Source organism: Pristiophorus japonicus, unplaced genomic scaffold (assembly GCF_044704955.1).
Source record: "Pristiophorus japonicus isolate sPriJap1 unplaced genomic scaffold, sPriJap1.hap1 HAP1_SCAFFOLD_841, whole genome shotgun sequence".
Lineage (NCBI taxonomy): Eukaryota > Metazoa > Chordata > Chondrichthyes > Pristiophoridae > Pristiophorus > Pristiophorus japonicus.
In genome coordinates this window covers 101,945-113,990 of record NW_027254763.1, presented here as the reverse complement: position 1 = coordinate 113,990, position 12,046 = coordinate 101,945, and the positions used below count along the sequence as shown (strand labels likewise).

The 12,046-nt window shown below is 59.8% G+C and overlaps 1 protein-coding gene across 1 annotated transcript; it reads left to right on the top strand.

Annotated features, from left to right (window-relative positions):
* Positions 1–90: 90 nt before the first annotated feature.
* LOC139257433 (bolA-like protein 2) lies at positions 91–9,953 on the top strand. The gene is made up of 4 exons (XM_070874489.1): positions 91–202; positions 338–404; positions 6,185–6,282; positions 9,159–9,953. The coding sequence occupies exons 2-4, from the start codon at positions 339–341 to the stop codon at positions 9,256–9,258; spliced, it is 264 nt and encodes an 87-aa protein (XP_070730590.1). The 5' UTR covers positions 91–202; position 338; the 3' UTR covers positions 9,259–9,953.
* The last annotated feature ends 2,093 nt before the right edge of the window (positions 9,954–12,046 follow it).

Below are 12,046 nucleotides of genomic sequence, written 5' to 3'. Positions count from 1 at the left end.
GATTGGTCGGCGGCGCTGTCAATCCGTCTGCGGGGCAGTGAGGACGGTGCGACAGGGCAGGAAAGACCCCCACTCCCCCATTTTATGCCCCGCAGCTAAAAAGCACTTTGTGGCTGTTTGGAGCAATTCAAAAGATTTGCTTGCAGCTTTAGAAAAACTTTTTTAATTGACCCCAAACCCCGCCATTGTCAATTATTGCAAGGTGACTGAGGCCTGGGGCCTGTTCTGGGCCCTCCAAGCCCACTTTTAATGACAATTTAAGGCCAATTTTGAAAATTTGGGTCAAAATGTGACTTAATTCTCTCTCTCTCTCTCTCTCTCCCTCCCCCCTCGGCAGGATGTCCACGCTGACCGCCGCCGCGGTCAAGGACAAGCTGACTAAGGAGCTGGATGCGGTTCACGTGGTGAGCGCCCGGTGATGGCAAGAAAGAAAAAGAAAGAAAGAAAAGATTTCCATTGATATAGCGCCCACGGAGCACCCCGTACAATTTTGGTCGCCGCAACACCCTCGGGTGCCTGAGCAACGGAGAAAATAAAGGAGGGGGGGGGAAGGCCCACGCCATAAGATCGTAGCTGAGCATTCCCCCCCAGTACCCCTTTTCCTGCTTTATCTCCGTGACCCCCTGGATCCCTTTTAGCCGTAAGGGCCATATAAGAACGTAAGAATCAGGGGCAGGAGCAGGCTATTCGGCCCCTCGAGCCTGCACCGCCATTCAATGAGTTCATAGCTGATCATTCCCCCTCAGTACCCCTTTCCTGCTTTATCTCCGTGACCCTCTCGATCCCTTTTAGCCGTAAGGGCCATATAAGAACGTAAGAATCAGGGGCAGGAGCGGGCCATTCGGCCCCTCGAGCCTGCTCCGCCATTCAATGAGTTCATGGCTGATCATTCCCCCTCAGTACCCCTTTTCCTGCTTTATCTCCATACCCCCTGGATCCCTTTTAGCCGTAAGGGCCATATAAGAACGTAAGAATCAGGGGCAGGAGTAGGCCATTCGGCCCCTCGAGCCTGCACCGCCATTCAATATGATCAATGGCTGATCATTCCCCTCAGTACCCCTTTCCTGCTTTCTCTCCGGACCCCCTTGATCCCTTTTAGCCGTAAGGGCCATATAAGAACGTAAGAATCAGGGGCAGGAGTAGGCCATTCGGCCCTTCGAGCCTGCACCGCCATTCATTGAGTTCATGGCTGATCATTCCCCCTCAGTACCCCTTTCCTGCTTTCTCTCCGGACCCCCTTGATCCCTTTTAGCCGTAAGGGCCATATAAGAACGTAAGAATCAGGGGCAGGAGTAGGCCATTCGGCCCTTCGAGCCTGCACCGCCATTCATTGAGTTCATGGCTGATCATTCCCCCTCAGTACCCCTTTCCTGCTTTCTCTCCGGACCCCCTTGATCCCTTTTAGCCGTAAGGGCCATATAAGAACGTAAGAATCAGGGGCAGGAGTAGGCCATTCGGCCCTTCGAGCCTGCACCGCCATTCAATAAGATCATGGCTGATCATTCACCTCAGTACCCCTTTCCTGCTTTCTCTCCATACCCCTTGATCCCTTTAGCCGTAAGGGCCCACATCTAACTCCCTCTTGAATATATCCAATGAACTGGTCTCAACTACTTCCTGTGGTAGAGAATTCCACAGGTTCACCACTCTCTGGGTGAAGAAGTTTCTCCTCATCTCGGTCCTAAATGGCTTACCCCTTATCCTTAGACTGTGTCCCCTGGTTCTGGACTTCCCCAACATCGGGAACATTCTTCCTGCATCTAACCTGTCCAAACCCGTCAGAATTTTAGATGTTTCTATGAGATCCCCTCTCATCCTTCTAAACTCCAGTGAATACAGGCCCAGTCGATCCAGTCTTTCTTGATAGGTCAGTCCTGCCATCCCGGGAATCAGTCTGGTGAACCTTCGCTGCACTCCCTCAATAGCAAGAATGTCCTTCCTCAGGTTAGGAGACCAAAACTGTACACAATACTCCAGGTGTGGCCTCACCAAGGCCCTGTACAACTGTAGCAACACCTCCCTGCCCCTGTACTCAAATCCCCTCGCTATGAAGGCCAACATGCCATTGTCGGAGGGGCAGTACTGAGGGAGTGCCGCACTGTCGGAGGGACGATACTGAGGGAGCACCGCACTGTCGGAGGGGCGGTACTGAGGGAGCACCGCACTGTCGGAGGGGCAGTACTGAGGGAGAGCCGCACTGTCGGAGGGGCAGTACTGAGGGAGTGCCGCACTGTCGGAGGGGCAGTACTGAGGGAGAGCCGCACTGTCGGAGGGGCAGTACTGAGGGAGCGCCGCACTGTCGGAGGGGCAGTACTGAGGGAGCGCCGCACTGTCGGAGGGGCAGTACTGAGGGAGTGCCGGACTGTCGGAGGGGCAGTACTGTGGGAGTGCCGCACTGTTGGAGGGGCAGTACTGAGGGAGAGCCGCACTGTCGGAGAGGCAGTACTGAGGGAGTGCCGCACTGTCGGAGGGGCAGGACTGAGGGAGCACCGCACTGTCGGAGGGGCAGTACTGAGGGAGCGCCGCACTGTCGGAGGGGCAGTACTGAGGGAGTGCCGCACTGTCGGAGGGGCAGTACTGAGGTAGTGCCGCACTGTCGGAGGGGCAGTACTGAGGGAGTGCCGCACTGTCGGAGGGGCAGTACTGAGGTAGCGCCGCACTGTCGGAGGGGCAGTACTGAGGGAGTGCCGCACTGTCGGAGAGGCAGTACTGAGGGAGTGCCGCACTGTCGGAGAGGCAGTACTGAGGGAGCGCCGCACTGTCGGAGGGGCAGTACTGAGGGAGTGCCGCACTGTCGGAGGGGCGGTACTGAGGGAGCGCCGCACTGTCGGAGGGGCAGTACTGAAGGAGTGCCGCACTGTCGGAGGTGCAGTACTGAGGGAGTGCCGCACTGTCGGAGGGGCAGTACTGAGGGAGCCCCGCACTGTCGGAGGGGCAGTACTGAGGGAGCGCCGCACTGTCGGAGGGGCGGTACTGAGGGAGCCCCGCACTGTCGGAGGGGCAGTACTGAGGGAGTGCTGCACTGTCGGAGGGGCAGTACTGAGGGAGAGCCGCACTGTCGGAGGGGCAGTACTGAGGGAGTGCCGCACTGTCGGAGGGGCAGTACTGAGGGAGCGCCACACTGTCGGAGGGGCGGTACTGAGGGAGTGCCGCACTGTCGGAGGGACAGTACTGAGGGAGTGCCGCACTGTCGGAGGGGCAGTACTGAGGGAGCCCCGCACTGTCGGAGGGGCAGTACTGAGGGAGCGCCGCACTGTCGGAGGGGCAGTACTGAGGGAGTGCCGCACTGTCGGAGGGGCAGTACTGAGGGAGCCCCGCACTGTCGGAGGGGCAGTACTGAGGGAGCGCCGCACTGTCGGAGGGGCAGTACTGAGGGAGTGCCGCACTGTCGGAGGGGCGGTACTGAGTGAGCGCCGCACTGTCGGAGGGGCAGTACTGAGGGAGTGCCGCACTGTCGGAGAGGCAGTACTGAGGGAGCGCCGCACTGTCGGAGGGGCAGTACTGAGGGAGTGCCGCACTGTCGGAGGGGCAGTACTGAGGGAGTGCCGCACTGTCGGAGGGGCAGTACTGAGGGAGCGCCGCACTGTCGGAGGGGCAGTACTGAGGGAGTGCTGCACTGTCGGAGGGGCAGTACTGAGGGAGCGCCGCACTGTCGGAGGGGCAGTACTGAGGGAGTGCCGCACTGTCGGAGGGGCAGTGCTGAGGGAGTGCCGCACTGTCGGAGGGGCAGTGCTGAGGTAGTGCCGCACTGTCGGAGGGGCAGTACTGAGGGAGTGCCGCACTGTCGGAGGGGCAGTACTGAGGTAGCGCCGCACTGTCGGAGGGGCAGTACTGAGGGAGCGCCGCACTGTCGGAGGGGCAGTACTGAGGGAGCCCCGCACTGTCGGAGAGGCAGTACTGAGGGAGCGCCGCACTGTCGGAGAGGCAGTACTGAGGGAGCCCCGCACTGTCGGAGGGGCAGTACTGAGGGAGTGCCGCACTGTCGGAGAGGCAGTACTGAGGGAGCGCCGCACTGTCGGAGAGGCAGTACTGAGGGAGCGCCGCACTGTCGGAGGGGCAGTACTGAGGGAGTGCCGCACTGTCGGAGGGGCGGTACTGAGGGAGCCCCGCACTGTCGGAGGGGCAGTACTGAGGGAGCCCCGCACTGTCGGAGGGGCAGTACTGAGGGAGCCCCGCACTGTCGGAGAGGCAGTACTGAGGGAGCCCCGCACTGTCGGAGGGGCAGTACTGAGGGAGTGCCGCACTGTCGGAGGGGCAGTACTGAGGGAGCCCCGCACTGTCGGAGAGGCAGTACTGAGGGAGCGCCGCACTGTCGGAGGGGCAGTACTGAGGGAGCGCCGCACTGTCGGAGGAGCAGTACTGAGGGAGTGCCGCACTATCGGAGGGGCAGTACTGAGGGAGTGCCGCACTGTCGGAGGGGCGGTACTGAGGGAGCGCCGCACTGTCGGAGGGGCAGTACTGAGGGAGCGCCGCACTGTCGGAGGGGCAGTACTGAGGGAGTGCCGCACTGTCGGAGGGGCAGTACTGAGGGAGTGCCGTACTGCGCTGTCGGAGGGGCAGTACTGAGGGAGCCCCGCACTGTCGGAGGGGCAGTACTGAGGGAGCGCCGCACTGTCGGAGGGGCAGTACTGAGGGAGTGCCGCACTGTCGGAGGGGCAGTACTGAGGGAGCGCCGCACTGTCGGAGGGGCAGTACTGAGGGAGCCCCGCACTGTCGGAGGGGCAGTACTGAGGGAGTGCCGCACTGTCGGAGGGGCAGTACTGAGGGAGCGCCGCACTGTCGGAGGGGCAGTACTGAGGGAGTGACGCACTGTCGGAGGGGCAGTACTGAGGGAGTGCCGCACTGTCGGAGGGGCAGTACTGAGGGAGTGCCCCACTGTCGGAGGGGCTGTCTGCTCTATCAGGTGGACATGAAAGATCCCAGGGACATTATTTTGAAGAGCAGGGGGAGTTCCCCCCGCTGTCCTGGGGCCAATATTCATCCCTCAACCAACATCACTAAAAACACATGATCCGGGTCATTATCACATCGCTGTGTGTGGGAGCTTGCTGTGCGCAAATTGGCTGTTGCCTTTCCCATCATCATAGGCAGTCCCTCGGAATTGAGGAAGACTTGCTCCCACTCTAACAGTGAGTCCTTCGGTGGCTGAACAGCCCAATACAGGAGCCACAGTCCCTGTCACAGGAGGGGACAGACAGACGTTGAGGGAAGGGGAGGGTGGGACAGACAGACGTTGAGGGAAGGGGAGGGTGGGACTGGTTTGCCGCACGCTCCTTCCGCTGCCTGCGCTTGGTTTCTGCACGCAATTGGCGACGAGACTCGAGGTGCTCAGCGCCCCCTCCCGGATGCACTCCCTCCACTTGGGGCGGGACTGGTCTTTGGGCCCAGGGACTCCCAGGTGTGGGTGGGGGATGTTGCACTTTATATATCAGGGAGAGGCTTTGAGGGTGGTCCCTTGTAACGTTCCCTCTGCCCCACCTTTGGCCCGTTTGCCCGTGAAGGAGTTCCGAGTAGAGCGCTTTGCTTTGGGTGTAAATTGCCTTGGGACCTCCTGAGGTCTTGACGGGTGCTATCGATAAATGCAAGTCCTTTCGAAATCCTTGACAAATCTCGTGGTTAATCATGTTCCAATCCGGGCAGCGCACGTTGGAAAGGACGTGAAGGCGTTGGGGAGGAGGGGCGCTGAGCGCCTCGAGTCTCGTCGCCGAGAGCGTGCAGAGACCAAGCGCGGGCAGCGGAAGGAGCGCGCGGCAAACCAGTCCCAGGGAGGAGGGACTTCAGTGACGGAGGGCAGGCGGGGTGGGAGACTGGAGAAAGGGCGGTCTTGTTCTCCCTGGAGCAGAGAAGGTGGAGCGGGAGATTTGACCGAGGTGTTCAAAATCAGGAAGGGTTTTCGATCGAGTCAATCGGGAGAGATGGTTTGCCGTGCGGAGCCGGGTTGATAAAGCCGGGGACACAGATTTAAGGCGATTGGCGAAAGAACCAGTGGAGGGGGTTGGGAGGGGGGAGAAAGACGGGGAAACCTTGTTTCACGCAGCGATCGGGAACACGCTGTCTGAACGGACGGTGGGATTCATCGCGTCGCTCGTTGACAGAGCCAGCGCTGGTACAATGGCCCTCTCCTGTGCTGCACGATTCGCTGACGGTTTTCATACAGACGAAAATCTTTCTCCTTTTCCGGCAGGAGGTTGAAGATATAACGGCAGAGAAATGCTCGACGAGTTTCAAAGTGCTGGTTGTCTCCCCGATGTTTGAAGGCAAAGCTCTCCTGCAGAGACACAGGTAAGGGTCACCCCTCCTGAGAATCGTCAAATCAGCCACAAATTGTATTCAGACAGACGCCTTCAGGAAAGGTTTTATGAAAGGGGAAACCATCTTTGAAAAAATTTGCGGGAGTTCTTTGAGGATGTAACGAACAGGATGGATAAAGGGGGAACCAGTGGATGTGGTGTATTTGGATTTCCAGAAGACATTCGACAAGGTGCCACATGAAAGGTTACTGCACAAGATAAAAGTTCCCGGGGTTGGGGGTAATATATCAGCGTGGATAGAGGATTGGCTAACTAACAGAGAACAGAGAGTCGGGATAAATGGTTCATTCTCGGGTTGGTAACCAGTAACTAGTGGGGTGTCGCAGGGATCAGTGCTGGGGCCCCAGCTATTTACAATCTATATTAACGACCTGGAAGAAGGGACTGAGTGTAACGTAGCCCAGTTTGCTGACGATACAAAGATGGGAGGAAAAGCAATGTGTGAGGAGGACACAAAAAATCTGCAAAAGGACACAGACAGGCTCAGTGAGTGGGCAAACATTTGGCAAATGTGAGGTTATCCACTTTGATAGAAATAATAGAGGAGCAAGTTATTATTTAAATGGAGAAAGATTACAAAGTGCCGACTCCTGCTCCTATTTCTGATGTTCTCAGATAACTCCTTTGAGTTTAGATGTTTGCGGGGGCGAGGGGAATTCTTTGAGGATGTAATGAACAGGGTGGATAAAGGGGAACCAGTGGATGTGGTGTATTTGGACTTCCACATAAAAGGTCACTGCACAAGATAAAAGTTCACGGGGTTGGGGGGTAATATATCAGCGTGGATAGAGGATTGGCTAACTAACAGGGAACAGAGAGTCGGGATAAATGGTTCATTCTCGGGTTGGTAACCAGTAACTAGTGGGGTGCCGCAGGGATCAGTGCTGGGGCCCCAGCTATTTACAATCTATATTAACGACCTGGAAGAAGGGACTGAGTGTAACGGAGCCCAGTTTGCTGATGATACAAAGATGGGAGGAAAAGCAATGTGTGAGGAGGACACAAAAAATCTGCAAAAGGACACAGACAGGCTCAATGAGTGGGTGAACATTTGTCAGATGGAGTATAATGTTGGAAAGTGTGAGGTCAGGCAACTTTGGCAGAAAAAATGAAAAAGCAAATTATAATAAAAAGGGGGAAAGATTGCAAAGTGCCGCAGTACAGCGGGACCTGGGGGTTACTTGTACATGAAACACAAAAGGTTAGTATGCAGGTACAGCAAGTGATCAGGAAGGCCAATGGTATCTGGGCCTTTATTGCAAAGGGGATGGAGTATAAAAGCAGGGAAGTCTTGCTCCAGTTATACAGGGTATTGGTGAGGCCACACCTGGAGTACTGCGTGCAGTTTTGCTCTCCGTATTTACGAAAGGAGATACTTGGCTTTGGAGGCAGTTCAGAGAAGGTTCACTCGGTTGATTCCGGGGATGAGGGGGTTGACTTATGAGGAAAGGTTGAGGAGGTTGGGCCTCTACTCATTGGAGTTCAGAAGAATGAGAGGTGATCTTATGGAAACGTATCAGATTATGAGGGGGCTCGACAAGGTGGATGCAGAGAGGATGTTCCCACTGATGGGGGAGACTAGAACTAGGGGGCATGGTCTTAGAATAAGGGGCCGCCCATTTAAAACTGAGATGAGGAGGAATTTCTTCTCTCAGAGGGTTGTAAATCTGTGGAATTCTCTGCCCCAGAGAGCTGTGGAGGCTGGGACATTGAATATATTTAAGGTGGAGATAGACAGATTTTTGAGCGATAAGGGAGTGAAGGGTTATGGGGAGCGGGCGGGGAAGTGGAGCTGGGTCCATGATCGGATCAGCCCATGGTCGTATTAAATGGTGGAGCAGGCTCGAGGGGCCGAATGGCCCACTCCTCCTATTTCTTGTGTTCGTGTGTTTCAATGAGTGTCTTGAAAGAGGAGTGAGAGGCGGAGAGGTTTAGGGAGGGAGTTCCAGAGCTTGGGGCCCCAGGCAACAGAAGGCACAGCCACCGATGGTGGAGCGATTATAATCAGGGATGGTCAGGAGGGCAGAGTTAGAGGAGTGCAGAGATCTCGTGGGGGGGGCGGGGTTGTGGGGCTGGAGGAGGTTACAGAGATAGGGAGGGGTATAGGGGCTGGAGGAGGTTACAGAGATAGGGAGGGGTGTAGGGGCTGGAGGAGGTTACAGAGATAGGGAGGGGTGTAGGGGCTGGAGGAGATTACAGAGATAGGGAGGGGTGTAGGGGCTGGAGGGGGTTACACAGATAGGGAGGGGTGTAGGGGCTGGAGGGGGTTACAGAGATAGGGAGGGGTGTAGGGGCTGGAGGAGGTTACAGAGATAGGGAGGGGTGTAGGGGCCGGAGGAGGTTACAGAGATAGGGAGGGGTGTAGGGGCTGGAGGAGGTTACAGAGATAGGGAGGGGTGTAGGGGCTGGAGGAGGTTACAGAGATAGGGAGGGGTGTAGGGGCTGGAGGGGGTTACAGAGATAGGGAGGGGTGTAGGGGCTGGAGGAGGTTACAGAGATAGGGAGGGGTGTAGGGGCTGGAGGAGGTTACAGAGATAGGGAGGGGTATAGGGGCTGGAGGAGGTTACAGAGATAGGGAGGGGTGTAGGGGCTGGAGGAGGTTACAGAGATAGAGAGGGGTGTAGGGGCTGGAGGAGGTTACAGAGATAGGGAGGGGTGTAGGGGCTGGAGGAGGTTACAGAGATAGAGAGGGGTGTAGGGGCTGGAGGAGGTTACAGAGATAGGGAGGGGTGTAGGGGCTGGAGGAGGTTACAGAGATAGGGAGGGGTGTAGGGCTGGAGGGAGGGGATGGATGGGGGGGGCTGTAATACTGGTGAACATGACCCGTGTCTCGCTCTCTCCCCGCAGGATGGTGAACAATTGCCTGGCGGAGGAGATGAAGGAGATTCACGCCTTCGAGCAGAAGACACTGAGCCCGGAGCAGTGGGAGAAACAGAAGCCGACATAGGAACAGACCAGAGGGGCACCGCCGGGGGAGTCAGTTCCACACAGGTCCTCCCGGGCTCCCGGCTCTTACTGGGGGGGCCATTACCCATCATCCTCCCCGGGGGGGCCATTACCCATCATCCTCCCCGGGGGGGCCATTACCCATCATCCTCCCCGGGGGGCCATTACCCATCATCCTCCCCGGGAGCCCCCCTACCCATGATCCTCCCTGGAAGCCCCCCTACCCATGATCCTCCCCGGGAGCCCCTCCTACCCTTGATCCTCCCCGGGAGCCCCTCCTACCCTTGATCCTCCCTGGTGGCCCCCCCTACCCATGATCCTCCCTGGTGGCACCCCTTACCCATGATCCTCCCCGTGGCCCCCCCTACCCATGATCCTCCCTGGTGGCCCCCCCTACCCATGATCCTCCCCGTGGCCCCCCCTACCCATGATCCTCCCCGTGGCCCCCCTTACCCATGATCCTCCCCGTGGCCCCCCCTACCCATGATCCTCCCTGGTGGCCCCCCCTACCCATGAACCTCCCCAGTGGCCCCCCCTACCCATGATCCTCCCCGTGGCCCCCCTACCCATGATCCTCCCCGTGGCCCCCCCTACCCATGATCCTCCCCGTGGCCCCCCCTACCCATGATCCTCCCTGGTGGCCCCCCCTACCCATGATCCTCCCCGTGGCCCCCCCTACCCATGATCCTCCCCGTGGCCCCCCCTACCCATGATCCTCCCTGGTGGCCCCCCCCTACCCATGAACCTCCCCAGTGGCCCCCCCTACCCATGATCCTCCCCGTGGCCCCCCTTACCCATGATCCTCCCCGTGGCCCCCCCTACCCATGGCCCTCCCAGTGGCCCCCCCCTACCCATGAACCTCCCCAGTGGCCCCCCTACCCATGATCCTCCCCAGTGGCCCCCCCTACCCATGATCCTTCCTGGTGGCCCCCCCTACCCATGAACCTCCCCAGTGGCCCCCCTACCCATGATCCTCCCCAGTGGCCCCCCCTACCCATGATCCTCCCTGGTGGCCCCCCCTACCCATGATCCTCCCTGGTGGCCCCCCTTACCCATGATCCTCCCCGTGGCCCCCCCTACCCATGAACCTCCCAGTGGCCCCCCCTACCCATGATCCTCCCAGTGGCCCCCCCTACCCATGATCCTCCCAGTGGCCCCCCCTACCCATGAACCTCCCAGTGGCCCCCCCTACCCATGAACCTCCCCAGTGGCCCCCCCTACCCATGATCCTCCCAGTGGCCCCCCCTACCCATGATCCTCCCTGGTGGCCCCCTACCCATGAACCTCCCCAGTGGCCCCCCCCTACCCATGAACCTCCCCAGTGGCCCCCCCCTACCCATGAACCTCCCAGTGGCCCCCCCCCTACCCATGAACCTCCCCAGTGGCCCCCCCCTACCCATGAACCTCCCCAGTGGCCCCCCCCTACCCATGAACCTCCCCAGTGGCCCCCCCCTACCCATGAACCTCCCAGTGGCCCCCCCCTACCCATGAACCTCCCAGTGGCCCCCCCCTACCCATGAACCTCCCCAGTGGCCCCCCCTACCCATGAACCTCCCCAGTGGCCCCCCCCTACCCATGAACCTCCCCAGTGGCCCCCTACCCATGAACCTCCCCAGTGGCCCCCCCTACCCATGGCCCTCCCCGGGAGCCCCCCTACCCATGATCCTCCCAGTGGCCCCCCTACCCATGGCCCTCCCCGGGAGCCCCCCTACCCATGATCCTCCCCAGTGGCCACCCCTACCCATGATACTCCCCAGTGGCCCCCCCCTACCCATGAACCTCCCAGTGGCCCCCCCCTACCCATGATCCTCCCTGGTGGCCCTCCCTACCCATGAACCTCCCCAGTGGCCCCCTACCCATGATCCTCCCTGGTGGCCCTCCCTACCCATGAACCTCCCCAGTGGCCCCCTACCCATGATCCTCCCTGGTGGCCCTCCCTACCCATGAACCTCCCTGGTGGCCCCCCCTACCCATGAACCTCCCCAGTGGCCCCCTACCCATGATCCTCCCCAGTGGCCCCCTACCCATGAACCTCCCCAGTGGCCCCCCCTACCCATGGCCCTCCCCGGGAGCCCCCCTACCCATGAACCTCCCCAGTGGCCCCCCCTACCCATGGCCCTCCCCGGGAGCCCCCCTACCCATGAACCTCCCCAGTGGCCCCCCCTACCCATGGCCCTCCCCGGGAGCCCCCCTACCCATGATCCTCCCCAGTGGCCACCCCTACCCATGATCCTCCCCAGTGGCCCCCCCCTACCCATGAACCTCCCAGTGCCCCCCCCTACCCATGATCCTCCCCAGTGGCCCCCCCCTACCCATGAACCTCCCAGTGCCCCCCCCCTACCCATGAACCTCCCAGTGCCCCCCCCCTACCCATGAACCTCCCAGTGGCCCCCCCCTACCCATGGTCCTCCCCAGTGGCCCCCTACCCATTGCCCTCCCCGGGAGCCCCCATACCCATGATCCTCCCCAGTGGCCCCCTACCCATGGCCCTCCCCGGGAGCCCCCCTACCCATGATCCTCCCCAGTGGCCACCCCTACCCATGGTCCTCCCCAGTGGCCCCCTACCCATGGTCCTCCCCAGTGGCCCCCTACCCATGGTCCTCCCTGGGCTTGGCCGCGAACGTTCTGTCGCAGCTTGGCGGGATGAGTGGGCGCGTGTTTGTACGGAACCATGATGAATAAATCTTCTCTGCTTCAGTGCACCCTCGCTGTGTCTTTACAATCGCCAAACGGCGACAGCACTGCAGGAGGCCCCTCGAGCCCGGGCCAGTTCTCTCACAACAACCATC